Below are 24,253 nucleotides of genomic sequence, written 5' to 3'. Positions count from 1 at the left end.
GACTACATTTTAAGTGAATTTGGAGGAACCTAAAAGGAAACGTTTCAAATCATTTTTCAACTGAATTACTCAACACGTCGGAGTGACGCAGTGTTCCCGGAATGCGGGATTCTGCAGCGGACGCCTTGGGTTCTCCAGGTCAGCGGATGGACCCTGACATTGAGGAAAGTCCACCCGCCAGCAGTGGGGAGGGGGAGGGGAGCGTGCCAGAAACAGGACCTGGCTGGCGGTTTTCTGAAGATGAGTTGCCTGCTCTAATCACTCACAGACACACTGGTGCCCTGAGCATTTGCTCGTCCCTGTTTCTACCCTCCCCGGAAAGAGCGGAGAACCTGCCACCGGCGGCTCGCAGGCTGATTCGGGCGGACACGTAAAATGTAGGCATTTGCAAACCACATGAGGAAATTGACACAGGTCTCCTGTTGTCATGGAGATCAAAAGAGACGGTTTCTTAAAGGAAGTGAGGGTTGAGGGGGGATTTGGAGGCTGGAGAAAGGGCTCCTGGAAGGATGTGAAAGAAAGCTGTTTAGGGAAACCACAGGAGAAAAAACAAAGTCAGGGCTGGAAGGGGAGAAAGGGCCACAGACAGCAGATAAATGGGACAAATGAAAAGAAATCTGGATCATTCCTGGATGCAGAGGTGAAGGAAAGGAAGAGGAAACTTCAACGTGGAAAAACAATGAATCCTCACAAGAAAAACACAACAGTGGGTAGCTAAGGCCTTCTCTTAGAATAGTAGTGCATTCAAAGGGCTTTGAGAAAAGGTAAAACCAGAACACTCACATATCAAAGCCACCTGTAAATGACAGCATCATCCTGCATGGAAAGACACTCAGACTGTTGCATTCTTGACTATGGAGTGAAGGGAGCCCTTCTTCACTTTAGCTTTTTTTCTTTCCCCCAGTCACTTACTTTCCAACGTCTTCCTCTAATATGTACTAAGAGGGCTGGTTGCCAGGAGAGGTTTGCTATAAATCTGTTGGTCGCTCTTCAGTGATCCTTACTGTAAGCATGTGTGACCCACTGGCTGGATGACAAGTGAATAAACTCTGGAATCCTTGTTTTAAGCAGGAAACAAAAATGGACAACACTGTCCAGATAAATTGGCTCTTCAGAAGCTATTTTCTTCCCTGATGGGGTCTGGGAAATGAAATGGACCCCTCCCAATCCTGCCTAAATCTCCCATCTTGATAGGTTGGCCGCCATGCTACGTGACAGCAGGGAAGCCAGCTCTCAACTTGAACCCACACGTCCAGGCTGGGGCACACTGCCTGAGAGCTCCCGCTGAACTGACTGACCCAGGCCTCTGATCAACAGCTGCATCCTGGGTCTGGAGTCCAGGCATCTCTTCCGTCTTTATACCCTGCCCATTAGATCTTTATTCAGTAAGATATAAATCTAAGGTCGTTCTTACCCATCACTTTTTTACACCTCATAGATGCTCAGAACCATTCTCTTCTTTATCTACAATAAATTTTTTGAGAATGTCCACTGTGCTGAAGTCTTGATTTGGACAGGGAAGTGGGTCAGATTTCAAACATTTTTTTAGGAACCCTTGTGCTCTTGGCGCTTGCAGTCAAGTTCTTGGAAACCAGACATTTGATATGTTAATGGTGACCATAGAGGAGATGGAAGTGGCCAGTTCTTGCTGAGCTGATGGTGGATGGGTGAGTGCCAGTGGAGACCAGAGGAAGGAGAGGACTCCTTGGATGGAGACAGTCAAAGGAGGCTCCCCAATGAGTTGGAAGTTGAGCTGGCCATGGAGTGAGTCATGTGTTGATAGTGGAAAAAAGGAAGAAGTGCATTCTCTGACGGGGGCTCTCATGAGATGAGAACATGTAAGGGAGTTGGAACCCCCATGCTTAATCAAGCAGTCAAAGAGAATCCTAGATGGACGGACATCCAGGAGACATTAGTCTGGGAAGACTCCTGTACGGCTCAAATCTTACAACAGGCACTGTTGAGATTTGGGGAGAGGAAGGGCATGATCAAAGTGGCTTCTTAGGAGATTTGTCTTCTCCAGTATCTTGCAACCCAGATTCAAAATGTGTTTCAAGACCCCTACCTGATTCCTTCTTCTACGTTTCTTCCTACCCCACCATTAACTCCATTCTCTTAGTTTCATGAAAGCAAACAATTATTTTTGACCCACTTAATCAGTTCTTTGAGGCTATTGAACAGCCAGAGAACAGTATCCTCAACTGCCTTCCCATCTGGATGTCCTCTCTTTGTACATCAGCCAGCCGTTTCCCTTTATTCCAAGTAGACACATGCTCCAAGCAGAAATGTTTAAAGTATCATCCAAAACAACTTTTGAAGTAAGGGGTATTATGTACTAACTTGTCTTAGGGTGATCTGAAGCCCACTACCAGACAAATGGGTTGAAGTGCTTCCACTGGTCCATACCCACTTCCCCTGCTGGCTTGTTGTTCATGTAACTCAGAGAGGTCCCCAGAGTCACTTCAAAAAAAGTTGGAACTTGCATCACAGCCCTTAAATTCCCTGCACTTAGTGTATGAAATCCCTGCACTTATGGATTTTTAAAAGAGATCTGTTTTCTAATATGTCCTCAAGAATTTCTTTAATGTTAACACATTCCTAAATTTACATCTGACTATTCAACCTACAAATGAATAGTAGAACTTAAACTTTGCCTGTTACAGTTAGAATTTTTGCTTACTTTTGTGCATGAAAACATAATACTTTCTCTTCATGTGATTTGCTAGATATTTCTTTGATTAAAAATGTTTTGCTTAGTGTAACTTTACAAACCTAATCAGCAAGCTTTGCAAAAAGGAGAAAAGTTATCTGGGGCCCTGTGAGTGGTGGAAACTAAATACATCTCTTGGGAAAACCTGGGTTAGAATTCCAACTCTACACTTACCTTGAGGAAGATGTTTTTAACCTCTTTGACCTTCAGTTTCTTCATCTGTAAAGAAGGATAATGAGACTTCTTGGGGTTGTTGTGAAGATAAATGGGGAGATATACATCTCACCTATTACACTGATTGGGAAAAGCAAGTGTTCAATAGGTGAAGGTGATGGAGGTGGTGGAGGGATAATGGTAACTAGTGGTAGTGATTTTGGCCCTGAGTTAGTGTCGGAGGTGATGGTGGTAATAGTGATACTTAGGGTGATGTTAATGTCAGTGGTGATGGTGGTGGATGTATTGGAGGCATGGCAGTGATTTATTGGTGGAGGAGGTGATAAGGATGGTGGTAAAGGTGAGAGAGGTGGCCATGGCATTGGGTAATGGTGGTGGTGGTGATGATGGTGATGATGCTGGTGATGGAGGTGGTGGCAGTGATGAAGGTGGTGATGATGGTGATGGAGGTGGTGGTGATGTTGGTGGTGATGATGGTGATGGAGCTGATGGTGATGATGGTGATGATGCTGGTGATGGAGGTGGTGGTGATGATGGTGATGATGCTGGTGATGGAGGTGGTGGTGATGTTGGTGATGATGCAGGTGATGGAGGTGGTGGTGATGATGGTGATGATGCTGGTGATGGAGGTGGTGGTGATGTTGGTGATGATGCAGGTAATGGAGGTGGTGGCAGTGATGTACGGTGATGGTTGTCTTGGGGGCATGAGGTAGTGGAGGTGGTAAGGGGGGTGGTGTGCATGTAGGTAGTGGTGATGGTGATGGTGAAGATGTGGTGGTAGAGGTGGTGAGTATTGATTGGTGGTGTTCACCGTGGTCGTGGTGAAGGAAGCTACTGTTGTAACTGAATTAGAAAGAGAAATAACCGAGAGATGATTTCAGCACACTAACTTTTATGAAAACAGCTTTATTGGGCTGAAATTAACATACCATCACATTTGCTGTTTTAAGTGTATGATTCCATGTTTTTTTGTATGTTTACAGAGATGTGCAGCCATCACCAGAATCTAACTTTAGAAAATTTTCATCACTCACAACAAAGCCCATACCCATTAGCAGTCACTCCCCATTTCTCCCCCAACACAATCCTTTTTAGATGGTTTTCAAAACCTCTGGGGGCCCGCATGCTGTGGAATCAAAAGTACATATTTCATTTGTAAGAAAAATCCATCGCTTCTTTCTCAGGTGCAACAATTCATTCTGCATGATAACTAGCAATTGTATTAGAGCCCTGGAAAGAAATGTGTGAAACCACTGCTACCTTCAAATAACTCACCACTCTATTCATACATATCTCTTCAAAATCAGAATATTAAGAAAACCGGAGGAGAGCTCTCTTCTTTGTTTCTTGTGATAAACACAGTCCCTTGCATTACCGTATTGGATTTCACATCTAAAAGAATAATAACAAAAAAATCCTATCTCATTAACAGTCAACTGAAACACAACCTTTTTGAAATAAGATACCCAATAAGTCCCACTTCTGGGACTTCAGTCCAGTAAACAAACTTAAAAACAGATGCACTGTATCACAGAGGTTCATTTGTGGTAGGAAATAAGTTACAAAACAATATCCCGAACAAAATTGTTGGAAAAATGATTCAATAAAACATGGAATATGATTTTTAAAGACTGGAAGTAAACATGAAAGTATGATCATAATAGCATATTAAATAAAAATAATCAGTCACTAAATTGTAGAGTATGAAGACAACCATGTGAAAACCAAAAACAAACTTCAATTTCACTTAGAGAAAAAAATATATCAGAATTTGAATAGTGATTACATAGGAATGGTGGCTGTATACTTTTATTATTACAAGAAAAACACTAAAATAATTTTCTACAGAATATTTTGCAGAAGAATCTAATACACAAAAATAACCTTCGTGTCACTCCAGAATTAGCAGGACTAGAATTTAGTTCTAAGAAAAATGTAAAGAATGTTCTGTTTCTTTTGTACAAAATATTTAAACTGAACAGGACAAAAAGCGCTGTGTTGCCTATCCTATTTAAGCAGTTAGAATGTGTTTTCACCCTCAGAAAGTGAAAAAAGGAAGATTTCTCCACCCACCTATCTGTGCAACCAAATCATGGGCATGATTAATCTCCCAAATCCAGGAAGGGAAATGTCAGCCGGCAGTTCCCTCTGCTTGTAAAAGATTCAGCTAAATTGGGTGCTGTGAGTGAACATTTTCTCATGGGTATTTGCCTCCACTCCCTACACCCCCTACCTGATCAGACTCTATAGCTCCTGTCCTGGGATCCTGACTTGGCATCTTAGGGAGACTTAAATCGTCACAGGGAGCCCGTTGAAAAATTAGAATATTTTTTAAATTTAAAAAGTCCTTTATATTTGGGTGACCGTATTAAACATTAAAAAACTTTGTGAAATAGGAGAAATATCTTTGTTTTATATTTGACTTATCCATGGCTTTTGGAGGGAAATTGATTTTGCTAATTAATCAGATGATACAAATGCAATTCAGTGGTTTAGGTAAAACAAATTCCAGGTAATGGAATTCTCAAAATCTGAAATCTTTGGATCCAATTTTAAAGCAGAGTGAAAAGTTGTAGTTCACCAATGCAAAAGCAGGAGCGCATAGACACTTGCTTATAATAAGAAAGGGGTGTGCTTTTGTGTCAACGTCTGACTGCCAGCTTGACTGCAGAAGTATTGGTTTCCAGGCTGTTTCTTTGATACCTATTAGCACGATGTAAATGCCTGAAATCAGATGAGTTGTTGAGAAAGACAGTGGGATCCAAGGAAACCATAAATGAGGAAACTCACCTGAAAAAAGAAATGTGATTTTACTGCTTCTGTATAACTCAGGCAAACACCCAAAGACAGCTGGCGACATTCATGCCGCGGGGGGCTGGCATGGTAGGCACTCCACAAGCGTCTGCTGAATTCGCTCATGGCGCTGTCGGCTCCCGACCTTCTTCTGCCTTCTTCCTGCTGGTGGTCCAGCCTCACCCCACCCCCATCCTGGGCAGATCCTCTCTGTCTGCCCTTCATCACCCCTGGGCATTCAGCAGCGACCCCCCCAGTCCATTCCAGCTGCTCTGTCTCTCCTACCCCGCACCCTCCCGCCCCTTCCGGAGCCCTGGCCATCCCTCCAGCCCCACCTGCGGTCAGCATCTTCTGACTGCTTCAGACCACGCTCATTTTGCCACTTTCGAGAAGCCTGCTGGCCTCCACTGTCCAGTACCACACACTTGAACACTTCAGATTTCTCTGCAGTTTCCTGAGTGCGTATTTCCTCTCTCCAATGGGATTGTAAGCATTTTCAGAAAGCTTTTCAGAGCCCCAAGAGACCTTAATCCACGGTTTGTACTGAAATTCACATGTACACATACACATGCACATACATACACATACCTGCTCACACATATGCACACACAGACATAATACAAACACACACACACACAAACACGCACATAGCTGTTGATTGCCTGAAAGCCTACCACACCTTTATTACTTTAGAGCATCACTTTGATGTTGTTCTTAAAACATACTTGAAAAAAGTCTGGATTCTTAAAAAGTCCAACGTGTCAGCGAAAACTGTTCTGTTTTTGACTCGTAACTCTAGCCTCACCTTGCCTGGCTTAAATCACCATAAAATGATCCCCGAATGACTCAGGCCTTAATGAAAGAGGTTTGCCTTCCCTCCAGGGGTGGACTCCCCTTCACATCCAGCTTTTGACGTGGAAACACCTTTGTTCTGGAATATTCTTAGAGTGTAAGCTCCATGAGGGCAGGGACCTTTTTTAAAAAATCACTTCTGTTCCCCAGTGCCTGGAACAATGTGGCAGAGTTCCGTAGATTTTGCTGGGTGAAAACACGAATATCAGTCTCCCCAGGTGATGGTTGGTGTAGGCAGAGGTACCACAGACGCAATCCATCTTTCACAACTTCCCCACCACTTAGAGAAGTCGGCTGTCCTGGCAGCATGAGGGAAGGGCTGGGAGCACAGGCTCTGTGGTGGATTCGCCTCCTGTCCCTCATGCCTGTGGGACCTCCTGTGTCAATGAAGGTCTTGGTGGTGCTATGTCCCGGGGCTGCAGTGAGGGTTGGGCTCATTCGCGCAGGTACAGGCAGAGTACCTGGCCATGAGCAGCCTCTAGGTATGAGTTTGCTGCTACTATTACTATTACTACTGCCACACCTGTTATGATTATTTCCACGCTTATTCAATTTCATTTTTATTTGCCTAAGAGGAGGGCAGATGCCGGTTTTCCTCTTGTCACACCTCGAGTATTCTTTTTTGTTTGATTGTTTAGCTACTCACATTTTACTTGGTAACTTTGCAACATCCAAATTATTCACGGAATATAATTCGTAGCTTGGCCATAGGTATACAGTAGGATTAACCGGCTTTTGAACAGGTTTAAAGCATCCGAAAATAGCATTGTTTTTTTACCAAATCACAAACAGTATCCTTTAGTGATTCTTCTCTTTCCTGTTTAGGCTCCCAAGAAACATCTGCAAAATGGGATGATCCGTGGCTACCAAATAGGTTACCGCGAGTACAGCACTGGGGGCAACTTCCAGTTCAACATCATCAGTATCGACACCACGGGGGACAGTGAGATTTACACCCTCAGCAACCTAAACAAGTTCACCCAGTATGGCCTGGTGGTGCAGGCCTGCAACCGGGCCGGGACGGGGCCTTCTTCTCAGGAAGTCATCACCACCACCCTCGAGGATGGTAGGTTCCAGCCGCTGCTCTGGGTCCCCAGAGCCTGGCCGCCTTCGGGCTTTGCAGTGACAATGGCATCCAGGCCGGTGGGGACTGGGGGTTCCGCTGGGGAAGCTGCCCTGATTAACTCATGGGCTACCTTGGTTTGGTGCCCTTGACAGACCTTGATTGCAAAGCCAAATTCATTCCTTTTTCAGCATCCTTCTCCATCAAGCCCAAGAGGTGGGCTTTTCCCGCGTGAAACCAAAGCTCTCTCCCTATGACTGCAGCAGTCTGGCCAGAATGTAGAAATCCGATTTTCTAAGAATTTCTCACAAATCAATGTAAAGGAGGATTTTTTTCTTTTTCTTTTTTCTTTCTTTCTTTCTTTCTTTCCTTCCTTCCTTCCTTCCTTCCTTCCTTCCTTCCTTCCTTCCTTCCTTTCTTTCTTTCTTTCTTTCTTTCTTTCTTTCTTTCTTTCTTTCTTTCTTTCTTCTTTCCTTCTTTTTTTCTTTAAATGATTGCTTTTTATTTTCAAGCATTCTGAGACCAGAGAACAGGAATGAGCAAGCTTCCTTGGAACAAATCTCACGGTGACTGAGCGCCCCCTAGTGGCCATAAGGAATTAATGTACCCTCCCACCTTGACCACCTAAGAGCTCACATTTTCCAGCAGTGCTTGAAAAGAGAGAGAACCCTAGTGTCCAGAAGCACCATCTTTTAGGTGCAGAGGCTAAATATAGGGTTAGCTGTAGGAGTAGGTGGTAGATTTTTCCAGCAGCAAGCTTGCATGGCAGTTGCCTCTCGTGCAACTAGCCACTGGGTCATAGGTTTGAGAACACACACGGTGACTTGCGTCTATAATTTCTGACCGTTTTCACAGAGAGAGAAGTCTTAGCTAGAAACCAGAAGTCCAGGATTTTCTTTCCATCTTCATAGTCTTTGCAGGTGTGGTTAGACATGCCTTTGGGTTTTCACTTTGATGTTCATCCTTCACTGATGTTTGCAATTCAGTCACTATCTTGCCCCCTCTCCCAGCCACGACATTTAAGGTTTGCATAAACCCCCGTGAAAAATACTTCAAATATCCTTCTAGCCTGTATCCTAGTCCATTTTCGCTCTTTCCTCTGACGAATGGTATAGCATTGAAAGGGGCCCTGCTGGGGATGGGGCAGTGAATACAATGACGTGTCTACTTTCTGGCTCTTTCAATAGTGAGGCTTTCAATTTACATGCCAGATATTACTCAATACGAGGAGATGTACTGTATAAAGTACATGTAACTTACAACAGTAACTTGCAAGGGTAATGGGAACATAAGCCAGACCAGCAATGGTCTTTTACTCATGCAATAGGATCAGAAGTGTTCTCAACTCCATAAGCCTGGGGCTTAAAAGTGAAGCAGTTATTCTGGAAAGAGAGACAGTGGAAGTCATATGAAGTCATTGCATTTTACTGAGTTATCATAATATTTGTATAGAGAAATGGTACTCATTTTTTTCCTTAATTTGGGGGATTGAGTGTGCAGTTTTTTCTTTTCCTGTACTTTGAAATATTAAACTAATGTTGCTTATTCAATATTGCTTTGCTAATTAAACCACCCACAGTTATTACAGATTCTAATTATCTAATTTCAGTGCCCAGTTACCCCCCCGAAAATGTCCAAGCCATAGCAACATCACCAGAAAGCATATCAATATCCTGGTCCACACTTTCCAAGGAAGCCTTGAATGGAATTCTCCAGGGGTTCAGAGTCATTTACTGGGCCAACCTCATGGATGGAGGTAAGAGGATTAAACTAGGACTTTGAGTTTGCCCCCAAAGGATGCACAATGGAATTTGCAGACCCCCTCCTCCTACCATGGGATTCAGCACAGGGTGGGCAGTTCTTTATCGATGGGTACTTTTCTCCTTTCCCCACGTCTTTCTGTTATCTCATATCTGACATTTTAACAGGTGTACACAGCTGTTTAAATCATATACCTTCAAAAAGCAATTTGAAGGATAGGAGGGGGTGGCACTTGGGGAATCTAGGAATAGATGTGTTTTCCTAATTATGAGTATCTATGTCAAGCCTCTGCAGGCAGCACCAAAACCTTGATCTGTATCTAGAAAGTTCTACATGATGTGTATCCTGAAAGGCTGACCTCTTCCTATTCCCCGATAGGACTCTGCAGGAAAATTCTTAAGCTCCTGTAGTTGAACTAGAAGGGGTTCAGGAAGAATGCCAGAACCAGAACACCTTGGGAGGAGTATTATTGCTTCCATGAGGAGCGCTTTCATCCCAAACCCTCCATTTTTGTGCCCTCCTTTTTCTTTTTTCCTCCTCGTATTCCCTCTCTTCCTTCTTGTTTCTTTGTGATTTTTTTTTTTTCTTTCAAGTTGTGGGACAAAATTCTCCAGTTTGGAGGCAAGACTTGGCACGAGAGAGGGTCAGCTGAGGGTGGCGAGATTGGGGCTCCAAGTGTCTTGAGCAGAACACGTCTGTGTCTGTGCTGTCAGAGGCCTGACGTCACCGAGCCAGGCTGAGCCCGGTGCCAGGAGCACGACAGGCCCAGCCTGAGCTACAGCCCCTAACAGGAGAGGCTCTGCTCTCTGCTTGTGGCCCAGGACTTGGGTGGCCCACACCTGCACCCTCCCCTGCTCCCCATATCCAGCCCCCGGGGGTGCCTCCCCTCTGGTTTGGGGCTTCCTGCAGCTTTTCTGACTGTGGGTCCCCTGAGTCTGGGCAAACACAGAGGCCCCCAGGGCATTTCCCACCTCTGCTCAGGACCACCTGGGTCTACTCTGCCAACCCGGTCGCTTTCCCCACCCAGGTAATCAGAACACACTGGGCCTCAGAGGCTGCAGGGGTTCCACTATTGGTGCCCGAATAAAGGAAGGAAGACACATTAGCAAAGGCAGCTTAATTTGCTAAGTAAATAGCAGAGTTCCAGGCTTAGCTGTTTACATCTGCAGCCAGACTTGTGTCTCAGAGCTGAGGACCAGATCTGATTCCCTTGATGTCCAGGTAGCACTTTGCATAGTGCCAGCAGTGGGAGACATTCTGATTCCCCTTGTGGGCCCTCCCCGAAGCAGACGTGTTACCTGAGCAGCTACTCTGTGCTAAGCTCCTGCCTGACGCTGAGGATGCAGCATCTGCCCCGATGGATGCTCTAGCCTAGTGAGAGTGGGGAGATGTGATGCACACGGAACCTCCAGCCCAGTAAGGCACAGCCAGCCCCACGGAGGGGCGGAGTTAAACAGGTGATTCACTTCACCTCCTCCCTGCAAACAGAGCTTTAAAATTCCCATAGAAGTAAGATACGGAGCAACGAAAAATTTCACATTATCTACTTTACTGACACAATACAGTAATAGATCATTGCATATACATGTTCTGGTGTCTAATCCTCATCTCGAATAAGATGAAATTAAACACCCTAACATACCTAAAGGCAGTGTTGCACTAAAATCGTTCCTTTTTTGTTCTTGTTGGAAACATTTCCATAATCCGGTGGTGACTGTTCATCACATTTTCACGTTTTACTCATATGTGCTAATAATGCCTATAAGCACCTTAGTTCTACGATGAGTGATATGGTTAATATCGTTCAGTCAACTTTACACTTTAAAGCTTTAAAAACTTGAATCTTTAAAAGCATAAAAGTCTTTAAATAAAGAATGCTTGGAAATGCATACAGTTTCTGAAGATACTTTTACTCACTGTATGAAGATCAAGGGGATGTGCTTAATGCCTAATGTAGAAGTTCTACACTTAATCTCCAAAAGATGAGAAAGAAACCCTCAGAAACCTGCTGTGAACAGTCATTCCTGACCTGCTACCTCTGGGAAGTGACATTTATGCCTTAGCAGGGAATTTCAAGGAATTACTGGATTCTTGTGCACAAACTCTTAGATTGCGGCCCTGAGGTTCCCACAGACACACAACACATAGTGATCATGTAAAGAACTATACCTGCTAAGCTTGAGGATACACCACACATACACAAACACACACACTCGTGCAGGCCAAGGGAGAAAGAGATCCTTACTACTGCTGTGATTAGCAATTGCCCCAAATAGTTTTAAAAATAGGCATAAAAAAGCATTTTGTTATTGTTAATATGACCAGATAAAACTGGTTAATATATTTGATAGGACAGGTTAAATGTACCATAGGTCGGTGAAATTTCTGAGTCTTTTATAATCTGAAAGTCAAAGAATTTTTCAGACTTGACAGAAGCAGTTAGTCTAAGATTGCTAGGAAAATGGCACACTTTGAAAATCCACTATTTCCATCAGAATTGGAGCTGCTTTTCAACCCTCTGTCTTTCTTCAAGGCAAAAACGACAGATTCTGAATCAAAGCAACGTTTAGGTGCCAACCAAGACTTTTGCCACGATGCCGGCAGGTTGAGGAGGCGCTTGGGAAAAGTGATTTCCACCCCTATTTTGATTTCTTCCTTAGACCCGTTAAGAATGAAGAAGGGTGTAAATAAATACATAAAACTATTTTGTTTTAAAATATAAAGTTTTTCTTAAAAAAACTTTTTGTACTATAAATAGTATGGTTTCTGAATTTATTTTCTATATTAATTTCACATTATTTTACTCATGATTTCAACTGAACACTATTCTTTGCTTCCCATATATTTTAAAAAATTTATTTTATTGAAGTATAGTTGATTTACAATGTTGTGCTAATTTCTACTGTACTGTCCCATATATATATATATATATATATATATATATATATATATATATATTTTTTTTTTTTTTTTTTTAATGACTCCACTGGGGCCGTGAAAAGTAGGTGATAGAAATCCGTGTTTAAGCCATAAAAAAAGAAAAGGAGCTTGAAAGAACGACAAATAAAGCACGCTGTTTTGAATTTGGCTTTTTTCATAATTTTCCTTTTTACTTCCTCTACATTGATGAGTCAGGGACATACCCTCCCAGCAGAGAGAATGGTGTGCTTTTGTGGTTGATTCTGGGGCACAGGTAGTTTTTAAAAATCCTTGGGGGGTGGGTAATTTTGAACAGGAGTTTGGACTACATTCATATTCATGGTTCGTGATAAATTAGTTCTTCCAAATAATATGAACCCACATATGAGTCAATATCCAAATACCAATTCTAATTAGTATGGTAATTCATGAGCGGGTGTAATTCTTTTGTGTCAAGTGTTGCTTTCTTTAAAAAGATCAAGGTGTCCCACTTTGCCCTTCTCCCTCTTAACTGTCCTCTTCTCCATCACTGTGTCTCACTGGGGAACAGCCCTGTCCCATCGACACACCTTTCCCCTGCACTGTAATTGGAGCTTGTACTTCCCCCGTGATGTAGAGACCCTGGGTCCTTCTTAAAGATAAAAACAAAAGCATAAAACCAGAGGCCCCAAGAGGTCACATGATATAGTCAAGTTCTCATAACTAGCCCGGCACACAGCCCCGTGGAAGCCCCTCCCCTGAGTTGCATTTTCCCTGTGTGTGTGTGTGTGTGTGTGTGTGTGTGTAATCTTTGGCATAATGTAGACGTTCCTAAATCTGAAAAGATCTTGATGAGATCTATACTTAAACTTGTTCCATTAGCATTTGAATTTTTTAACCTACTCCAATTGACCTATATTATCTATGTTCAGGAAAATGAAAGTTATAAATGAATAATATAATGGAAAGAGGTCTGATGGTCACCCAGGGCAGACTTTTCCTTCACAGGAAAGAATTTCTAACCCATCTGAGGGTAACGATTGTCAGCCTTCTAAATGCACAGTGACCACACAGGAAAAAACATTTTTTTTCATTTTCATAAGCCATCTGCTCTGGTTTCTAGATTGTGGCCCCTAAAAGTCTGCCACCAGCTGGTCTCCCCCAGAAGACACTAGGCCACAGGCATCTTTGGGGGGTCTACGCCCTTTGCTCTGCTCTCTCCCCCCAGCAAAGCATCCTGCCCCCAGAACTCATCCACAAGCTGCCCAAGGTGGGAACAGGCGTCGGGCTCCTGTTGGGGTCCGGGATTGTGTCTGTGCCCATTTTTCCCATCCCCTCACAGCCCTCATCACACACAGGGGTCCCTGGCATGTGAGTGGCAAGCCTTGGCTCCCCCCTGCTTTTAAATTCAACTATCCTGCTATGTCCAGTTCAACCTTGATCCTTTTGATGACAAAAAGTAAAAATAGACATTCATAGTCACCATAATCACAAAACAGCTGGCCACTAATCTCTGAACTTCCGTGCAATGTGCTAGAAGGACAAGAGGAAAGAAAAACAGAGAGCAGGAAGAGAAAACCAGACTGGCAGAAGCGCATCTCATCTGGCTGACATGCAGGTCCACCGAGCGACCACAGGGAGTGGCTGAGAGTGTGGACCGTGGCCGTGCGGCCACAGCCTGTGGTGCCACGGCCCATGCTCTCGGCCCCCGTGCTCAGCTCCGGGACCTGGGGAAGCTACTGAGCCTCTGCCTGCCTCAGTTTCCTCTCCTGTAAAATGAATGGGTTGTGGAAACAAGGGCATGGTCATGCTGGGTAAATGAGTTAACCCGGGAACCCAGAACCTAAGGAAGTACGCACGGCGTGTCAGCTGCTTTACTGAGGCCAGAGAGTGCGAGAGACCCTTTCGGGCAGCCTCACTGTGTGCACTGTGTGCAGAGGTGGCCAGACACCAAGGAGGACTCCCTCCTGGACCCCGTCTCCCACCCCAGTTCTGAGTAACCGGGCACAGCGGGCCTGGGGGCCAGCCTGCAGCAAACATCCCACACACGGCCACTTGCCCTAAATGTGAGCAGTTCCTCAGGCCCCTCCCTCCTCCTCCGGTTCCTCCGCCAGTGGCTCCTTTCAAAATCCAGAGCCCCCGTGGCGGTATTTTTGTTTGTTTGTTTGTTTGTTTTTTTAAACAATGGATTTTTTCTTTTTTTAATGATATTTTTTTCCCCAGAGGACTGAATTTTATTTATTTATTTATTTATTTATTTATTTATTTATGGTGGTGTTGGGTCTTCGTTTCTGTGCGAGGGCTTTCTCTAGTTGCGGCGAGCGGGGGCCACTCTTCATCGTGGTGCGCGCGCCTCTCACTATCGCAGCCTCTCTTGTTGCGGAGCACAGGCTCCAGACGCACAGGCTCAGTAATTGTGGCTCACGGGCCTAGTTGCTCCGTGGCATGTAGGATCTTCCCAGACCAGGGCTCGAACCCGTGTCCCCTGCATTGGCAGGCAGATTCTCAACCACTGCGCCACCAGGGAAGCCCCCGTGGCAGTATTTAACACATCACCGTGAGTTTTCTCAAACTGCCGTGTATCTCATACCTCAGATGGGCCAGCATAAAGGTCCATCTTTGCCTGTCATTAGCTGATCCCGCTCCAGAATGTGAAGGAGTTTTAGCTGACGCCACGTTCCCGACACATCAGCCGAAGGGTTCACTCCAGGTGGCAGGAGGGGTTTGCTGCGCTGCCGTGGCTCATATGCTTAAGTTAGGTGCTGAAAAACACGTGCACCTTAAAGGAGTTTGCTTTTTTAAATGGAAAAATGAAACTCGACTTGTAGAAGCTTCTGGATGAGCAGTTAGAAGGGTCTCTGCAGAGTGAGCAGAGTGGTCCTGGCTCCCTGGGGCCTGGGGTGCGGGAAACCTGCTTGGGGACAGTTCAGGAGGGCAGCCACGGGGCCAGCGTTGGGTTTACAACACTTGGAGTGAATTGCTCTTTTCCAGACCGATTTTCCGCCCTGTGCTCTGTGGCCGTTTGGTGCAAATGACCTTTTCCAAATGTCGCAGAGCGTTGGTGTCACAGGAAGACTGTGCCTAGTACCCTGAGTGATTTCAGGGCGTGACCGATGGAGGCTCGTGGCCCAGTGCTGGGCAGCAAGGACGGTGCCCACAGCCGCGGTAACAGGTTCGTGTTTTCTTGTCCTCCAGAGCTGGGCGAGATTAAAAACGTCACCACCACGCAGCCCTCCCTGGAGCTGGACGGGCTGGAGAAATACACCAACTACAGCATCCAGGTGCTGGCCTTCACCCGGGCTGGGGACGGCGTGCGAAGCGAGCAGATCTTCACTCGGACCAAAGAGGATGGTGAGAAAGGGGGCGGCTTGTTGGGGGAGAGCTCAGGACCCGTCTGAACCTCCAGGGGACACACAGGAGGCTCCCACCAGCTGGCAGCATTCCCGGGCAGGAGCTATTGCTGGAAAGGCTGGGTCAGAGAATTAATTCACCCACCTATTCTTGACTTTGCTCCATGCAAACTTTTTGCTGCCCTCCCCAAATATTCCAGCACGATTCAGACCAGCACTTCCTGTGTCACCTTTGTTTGATTTATCCATTGTTTCTCTCTTCCCCTATAAGTTTTCTTTTTTTGGGGGGGGGGAGGCACATATTATTTTAAACAAAAGTGCCTTTTATCCTAGGGCTGTATCCCAGGGCCACCCCTGTTTTGTATCCCATGAGAATAATTTCAGTGACTCTTTAGCTATTAGTGTAAGCTCTGATCATTTCCATCTCTCCACTTAAAAATTATGTAATGGTCTGTAATGGTCTACGTCGTCATATGCTGTGCCAGCTTTAGAATAACATTAGAATAAGCCCTCAGTGTGAGAGCTACATGTTAATTTTTTAAAATTTCTTACAAAAATTTATGATGATTTAGTAAAATTTTAAATTGTAGCACATCTTTCAGATCACAGTTTGGACTTGGTTGTGTGACTATTTCCCAATCCTACAAAAACTGTATGGCAAAATAGTTTTTTACATTATTTTAAGGGAAAGCCTGAGGGAGCTCACTGCAGACTTTTTGAAGAATAATTTAACTTCTAATACATATTATGGCAATTGTGAGAAAAGCAGTTTCTACCTTAATAAAAGAAAGAGCAATTGATACCAAATTGATTCCCTTGTGGAATCCTCCAAATCAGAGCTCGGACTTATACCCGAGCCAGAGTTGAGATGGGAACCACTACACCTAAATTCTGTGCTGCTTTGGCTCTGCAGTTTTGTTTTGTTTTTTTGTCTTCTTATAGGGCCTCTGTTCCCCAGGAAGCTGGGCAGGGTGTGGGTGGGAGAGCTGTTTTCCATTGCCCATGACTGCCCATGTATTGGCAGGTTTGATGTCCTTTACTACATAGACAGTCAACATGCTGTTGCTTCACCCACTATGTCCTGTAGGAGCAAAGCTAGGGACACACTCTCAGAGGCTTGGGCAGACCCTTCCTGCCCAGCTTTTCTGTCTCCTAAGGACACTCCCCTGACATTCACAGCATCACTCTCTGCTCTCCCCTCATCAAACCCAGCCCTGCTCCCCAAGCAGTCCTGTCCGTCTACCCTCACATATTATCTTTATTGTCTCTCTAGCCCTTCTTGCATTCTAGTTCCCGCACACAAATTTAACCTCATTACCCTCAGTTTTTCTAGAACACACAAGTGATTATTCCCAGTTATGTGCAGGTGTCAGCCAATGCCGCCCAAAGAAATTGCATTCTTTAGGGAAATCTGAGGTCAAAATGCAATGCCATTAGGAAGTCACACATTCATAGAGATATCTACAAAGCTATGTCCTGGGTGAAGACAGCCATATTTAATTTTTTAAATGTAATAGACAGAGAGCTGTGTCTAGATGCTGGCTCTGCCACCTGCTGCCGTGGGACTTTGACACCTTACCTCACTTCCTCTGAACTGGACTTTTTTCATGTACAAAATGACAATCAGACTGCACAGAATTAAGACATAAAAAGTGAAGTGATGTGTGCAAACATCACCTAGCTTGACATATCGTGGGATGGTTCCTGACACTAGACATTTGATTATTTGATCTCCACTCCTTCAGAATGAGGGTGGAACCTTCTTTTGCATTGCTAAGCAATAACACAGATGTCACTGGAATTATTATTTAAAGAGCAAATTGATCAGCAACATGAATTTTGACACCTGCATTTTTCAGAAAAACGTACAGAAATCCAATAAAAGCGGAAAGCTCTTTACAGCTCCATACTGACTGGTAATTTGGGATCAATTTTTAATTACTCCTCCAGTTTTAGAAATCATAGAGCTCTGTCTCAAAACTTGACCCTGAGACCCAAAGTGTAATTTGTCAATCAATTATTCTCTGCTTTCATACCTAGTGCTAATAGTAAGGGGAGATGCGATTAATTGTGGAAGGCCCTGCCTTGGGCATACCAGTTGCCCCAGGGAGGAGATCAAGAATTCCACTTGTGCTAACGTGGACGAAGACTGATGCAGAGCTGAGTGTCAGTATTTACTTGGGATAAATCATCAGCATTTTCAAAAAGAAGCAGAGCAGAGATTAGGTAGAAAGAGAGAAAAACTAGTATAATAATGAGCTTATTTCCCAGATTCACATGAAAAATTCACTAATCTAGAAATGGTGAAGAATTGTGCCAGCCATCCTTATAGACTCAATGTCTAATATAAATAGACATTTGAGCAGTTTACAGAACTGATTACAATTTTGTGTCTGCTTGAAAGGAATGCGTAATCAAAGTCAGAGTATAAATCCTGTTGATGCTTCTATGAAGTCTTATGATTCGAAGTTTGGATAACACTGCCAACTTCAATTAAATGATGTAAAAATATAAAATAATAATTGTCAACATATATTGTTTTTCCTCAGAAGAGCACTGTTCTAGGCACAGGTTGAAGTTTCATTGTTTATTGATGTTCTTGCAAGTAAAGAAATATTAACACATTCACAGCAAACATTCAATTAGGACTTCTATGCCCAAAACAGTTCTTAAACTAACGTCCTCACCCCTCAGTGTCACGGGGCCTGGAATTTTAAATTATGTTGTTAGGTCACTGATCATCTTAAAAAGGAAAATTTTATCACTTGCTAGTGAAAGAGATAAAAACAGAATCAATAATAAATAAATAAAAATAGATTAAATAAATGAAATTGAAAAATAACACAGACAAAATGTTTACTTTTACAGGGGATAATTCACAACTGAAATATTTGTTTAGAAAACAAGTCTTCTGTTCCAGAAGTAGTTTCTCAGTTTCTATAAAGATTCTTGGACGTATTCTCCAAGAATATGGAGATCTTGATATAGATCTCTGATATAGATCCTTGGACATATTATTGGGTCCATAGTCTCCGTTCCATCAGTATAGTTGTGGGTCCACGGAGATATTCTCAGGGTCTGTAAGAAAAACGGACGTCTCAGCTTCTCTCCCCAGGACTGCTCAGTCATTGAGAACTTGCACATTTTTTATTGCTGCAAGACCACAAAAGATTATTTGCCAATCAAGCTTTTTGTTTTTGAACACAAGACAACTAATTCTGAATTCTAAAACGTTTGTGAAATCCTGATACCATTTTATTTGCTGAGAATATAATCTGAACCAAGCCATGGGGAAAGAGAACACACACAAACGCAATCTATTATTTTTCCAATTGTTATTTTCATTCTGCTGGCAGAAGGTAGTTTCAGCCCTGATCCTTTTCTACAAAAGAAAACATTGCATATATATAAATAGCGACGGTTGTGTTTAAGTGCAAATATTTACTGAATACATCACAAATGCACATAGCTCTGTGGGAAGAAGGCCAGCAGGAGCTGTAGTATGTGATCTTTGGTCCCTCTCTGCCACGGTTAACGATCTGTTTAGCAGGACATCTGAAAGTGGAGCTAAGAGCGAGAGAAAAATAAACAGACATCAGGATATTTGATTCCTCTGGCCACCCGTATCTTGAGCCATACATCCTCTTGAAGGCATGGATGGCGTGTTCTCAGATGATAGTGTAACCGCACCCTGGTTCACCTTAAAGGTGATGGACTCTGTGTGTGTGTGTGTGTGTGTGTGTGTGTGTGTGTGTGTGTGTGCATGTGTGTATTTGCCTAACCGCCAGCAGTGCTGCCCTTCAGGGGACACTGAAGGCTTTGTGTGCCATGGGAAGGCCTGTCAATTAATCGGTATCAATACTGCTTGGGATTCCAGAGTCCTGCAGCATTTGGCAGGGTTGTGATGTGCTCTGTGCAGTAGCGGATACACCGGCAACACGACAGACCAGGATGTCCTGGGAGGCCTTCCACCATGTGGATGCCAAAGCTTCCTCCGCTGCAGTGATTCTCACACAGGTTCCTAGGAAGTCCAAGGGCTCCTAGGGGGGCCTCAGAGGTGCCCAGTGGTCATGGGGAGGGCCCCTGAGGGGCTCCCTCCCAGCTCTGCTTCAGGAAGAGCCACTCCACTTCCACTGTGTTATGCATGGGTCTCCCACATGACACTTAAAAGGATTTGTCCACTTTAAAGAGTGTTTGGAAACCACTGCTCTAATGAGTGCAAAGACCAAACATACTGGAGCCTGATGGAAGCCAGAAGAGAAAAGGGGCCTCATGCATTGCTTGGCTGTGACGACAACTGCTATTGTGGAGGTGTCCCTGCAGCATCATGTCGTCTGCTCTCGGCTCAGAAAAGCCGCTGAGGAGCCCGGGGCTCAGGGGGACCCGGCTGTCCCGGCGGGTCACACATACACACACACTGATGTGTGCACCACACCGCACACAGCGCAGACATCACATATACACCACAAACCACACATGCACACGCACACACTATACACACACTCACACATACCACGCACACACCATGCACGCTACACATGCAGACATACTCTACACACACGTCACACACACATCACACAAATCACAAAACACACACCACATACACTGCACACACCACACAAGCCACAAACCGCACACACACGTACCCCTGCCTGTGGCTGATCTCTAAGACCAGAAAAACGATGATGACAGAAACGAAGCTGACCAAAGTGTCTGTGAGGTACTTCTTAGACTTTTGTCTTGCTTCAGATTGAGGCAATATTTTTACAGAACAATAAGATTGATGTTTCACATTAAGATACAGTCTTAGGTGGCTTGACTGTGTGGACCCATTCTCTATGCTGTGTAGCAAATCATCACAAACTTAGCACCTTAAAACAATGCAAATTCATTATCTGACCATTTCCTGGGGTCAGGAGTCTAGGGACGGGTTAGCCAGGTCCCCCGCTCAGGGTCTCACAGGCTGAAATCACAGTGTTGGCTGGGCCTGGGCTCTCATCTGAGGTCGGATCCTCACCCGAGCTCACTGGTGGTCAGCAGGATCCAGTTCCCTTAGGGCTGAGACCGTCTCCTCAGCCCCCAGAGGCCACTCCCCAATCCCTGTCACATGGCCCCAGCAGGGTCACATGGTCGTGTGGTCATAGCAGGACAGTTGACCTCTTCATCACCAACAGGAGCCCGTCTCTACTGCTCCAAATCCCTCTCTGACTTCTAGACCCTCTTTTAAGAGGCTCATCTGATTAGGTCGGGCCCACCCAAGTTACTCTCCTTTCGAGTAACTTAAAGTCAGCTGATTGGGCCCTTAATCATATCTGCAAAATCCCTTCACCTTTGCACAAAATGTAACCTGATTTTGAGAGTGATCCCTCCATCATAGTGACAGGTACCACCCACATTCAAGGGGAAGTAATTACACAGGTGTGGCTATCAGAGGGCGAGACTCTTGGGCACCATCTTAGAATCCTGCCTGCCACACTGAGCTCATTTAGAAAAGCTGCTCGGAGGACCTAGTATGCCCCAGATACTGGCCCGGGCACTGGAGACACGGCAGAGAACAGGAAAGGTGGGGCTCGCAGGCTGGTGGGGGAGACAGATATTTACTGATCACTCCTGAGTGGGTTATGACAAGTGCCATGAAGAAACGTCTTCAGAGACAACCCATCCTGACCTCACCTAGGCTAGTGACAGAGAAGGTTTTCTCGAGAAAGCGTGCACCAGCAGAAGCTGAGATGAGTTCGAGTCGCCAAGGACAAGGTGGAGGGCGGGGAACACTTCCAGGCAGGAGGAACCCAAGGCTCTCCATCATCATGTGTCAATGACCTGATGTGGGAGACGCACACCACATCCAGGGACCGAAAAAGGGGTCCAGTGCTGTGCAGAGCCAGGAAGAGAATCCAGCCACTGACCTGACACGTCCACGTGGAGGTCTAAAGCACACACCAACCTTACACATCCACCGAGAGACAACGAGAAGGGAAGAGAATTCTAGGTTCTGGCTCTTGCGACCAAGGAGATGGCTGTGCTGTTTCCTGCAAAAGGGGACAGGAGGTGGGAGGCTTGGGAGAGAAGGTGGTGAGCCCTGCTTTGAACAGGATAGATGTAAGGTGCGTGAGTCAGAGTGGAGATGCCGGGGCCATCAGATACCAGAGCTCTGAGAGCATCTGCGTGCACAGGGGAGGTCTGAGCACGTGGAAGAACGCAGAAGAGATGGTCCTCAGCCACTGCATTCTTAACTTCAACCCATCATATCTGGAGCCATAAGTTCACTCAACGATGGCCAGAAATTCATGAAGGCTACCTAAGCTTGCCTATATCTTCATAAGAAAAAAGCAGATTACCAAAATGTAACCTGATGACTAGGAGTGCGTCTTAACAAACTATGTCCCAGACACACCCTCCTAAGCCATCTCTGTCTCCTGCCACTCCCAACATGTGGTGTTTATAATTCAACACTGAGTTACAAAGTAAAGGCCAGAATCCTTTAGCAATATGTACGATAAAGAAATGGTGATGGTTATTACAAATGATAGCTAGAGTTTATTCAGTGTGTATTATATACAGGACTCGTATTAATTCTTCACATGAATTCTCTCTCATAATCTTAACGGTAAAATAATAACTTGGTATAATTATTGTTCTGGCTTCCTAGATGAGGGACCTAAGACTTATTAGAGAACTTATGAACTTGCCCAGGACACAGAACCAAGTGGTAAAGTTGGACAAAAGCCAGCCGTGGAGGCTGCAAAGCCCACACCTTTAACCATTGTGGTGTAATCCAAACCAGAGCTAAAATTTTAAATTCTCATTCGTAAAGTATTGGCTCAGAAATCCTGAAAATCTTTCTCCAATGTCTTGTGCCTCAGTTTCTGTATATTTATTATTTTCTTGTGCAAAATTCTAATAACCCTACAAGGAAAGATTGTACAAGATAGATCATAAATCAGTGTATGAGGAACCACTTGGGGGTTTAGGTAGTAAGTGCAGTGAAAAACCCTTTGATCTGACGTGATCCAGGCAAGTTAATGGAAATAATCTACTAAAGAAGGAATCACTACATTTTACAGTGACCAAGAGACAGAACTCAAACATTGTAGTTTAACTTAAAACATATAAATATACATTTATTATATAATCATTGTCTAATCAAATGATTCAGACTCATTTCTTTAGTTTTGGGTGAAGAGATTAGAGTTCTATGTCATTTTTCATTCTTTGAACTGTATTCATCATGGATCATCTGTAATTTCCACTTTAATTTCTTGATCGTGGAGTAAACATGTATTGTCATTGGCCAGTAATCTGCTTTTTAATTTCTTTTTATCTGTTTGCCTTGATTTTTTTGCCATGTGTCCTGTTCTTCTCACTAGTCTTGCCCAAACCTAATTGAAGCTTCTTTTTTTTTTTAAACTTACCTTCAGAAAGCTTTTCCAAAGTCCCATCCATTGTCATAAAAACAGCTTTCTTTGTGCACTCATATTTCATCAGTTTCCATAAATTAAACTGCATTACCTTGACAAGTACAATTGTCACAAACAGGGTGGAAACAAGCCTGACAGTCCTGATGAGCAGCCAGCCAAGGGGTTGTTGCCAAAGTACTTGGGGTCCTAGAAGGACGCTGGCCAGAGGGAGTGCCTGGTGGACGCCAGCTGCGTGGTTTGCTTTATGCAAGAAATGGAGGGTTCTGGCCAATCCGGGGGCATCCATTAGCGTGGGAATATTAAGCACATGTACGCTCTACCCTTGGCGTTCGGGAGGAGCCCTTGTGGCTCTGAACCAGGTTGTAGATGTCTCGGTGATTGCCCTCACCTGTAGAAAACGAAGCATATTCAGGACAAAGGTACCTTATTCCCAGGGACCTATTGATCCAAGCTTCATCACTCCTATGTGTTCCTTTCTCTAGACCTTCTGCTCTTGGTGGAACTTGTCAAAAACTGATCCCAAGATTTTATATTTTCAAATGATGACTGTGTCCAACCCCCATTAACTCTTGCCAGAGTTGTTGGTTTTGTTGTTTTGACCTAGAAGAGTCAAGGTCAGAATTTGAGCATCAACTTGACCTAGAATTGTCACCTAGAAGGTGACAATTATGAGATACACATTCAACTCCAAAAATATTTACTTTGAAGTTAGGTTGTTTTTGGAGAAGGAAGAAACTCAAAGCTTCCTCCAGGGGCTCACAGGGGACCTTATTGGTTTGAATTTCAAGGTCTCCATCAAGGGGGGAACCTCTCTCTACATGAAAAGTTAAAACAATGAGGAGCAAAGCAATAACCTCGTGGTTTCTGTCACAGCAGATTTAACACTCTTTCCTCTTTATCCCATGTTCTACCCACCTCACCTCATTCTCCCTCTTCAATCTGGAAAACAAAAGGGTGGGGGAAAGGGCACTTATGTTCAATCTCACTTCTCAAATGAAGCTTCATGTTGTCAACACCCTTTTCTGCATTCTTAGATGATTTACAGAGGGGAGTTTGTTGTCTGTATGAACTGTGAATCTTTGACACAAAAATTCATACTCATAAAAACTGCTTCTGAGCCTCTCCTGAGCCAAATAGAGGTGTCATTACAAAGTGTTTTGGGCACATAAGGGTGATCTCTGATGACTGAGGTAATTCGCCTTCATTCCTAACTCAGGAGGCAAGATGTACCCCC

The 24,253-nt window shown here is 44.3% G+C and overlaps 1 protein-coding gene across 2 annotated transcripts in view; it reads left to right on the top strand.

The window, feature by feature from the left end:
- Positions 1 to 24,253, top strand: part of DSCAM (DS cell adhesion molecule) — a gene marked incomplete at its 5' end in the record, with an annotated part of 741,397 nt that overhangs the window by 629,265 nt on the left and 87,879 nt on the right. For both annotated transcript variants that reach the window (XM_082458757.1, XM_082458758.1), the window contains 3 exons: positions 7,355 to 7,595; positions 9,202 to 9,348; positions 15,447 to 15,602. In XM_082458757.1, coding sequence (XP_082314883.1) covers positions 7,355 to 7,595; positions 9,202 to 9,348; positions 15,447 to 15,602 — 544 coding nt within the window. The remainder of the gene's footprint in view (positions 1 to 7,354; positions 7,596 to 9,201; positions 9,349 to 15,446; positions 15,603 to 24,253) is intronic.

This window comes from Balaenoptera physalus (genome assembly GCF_965194825.1).
Source record: "Balaenoptera physalus genome assembly, chromosome: 4".
NCBI lineage: Eukaryota > Metazoa > Chordata > Mammalia > Artiodactyla > Balaenopteridae > Balaenoptera > Balaenoptera physalus.
The sequence above is the reverse complement of the archived record's forward strand: the minus strand, read 5'-3'. Positions and strand labels throughout refer to the sequence as shown.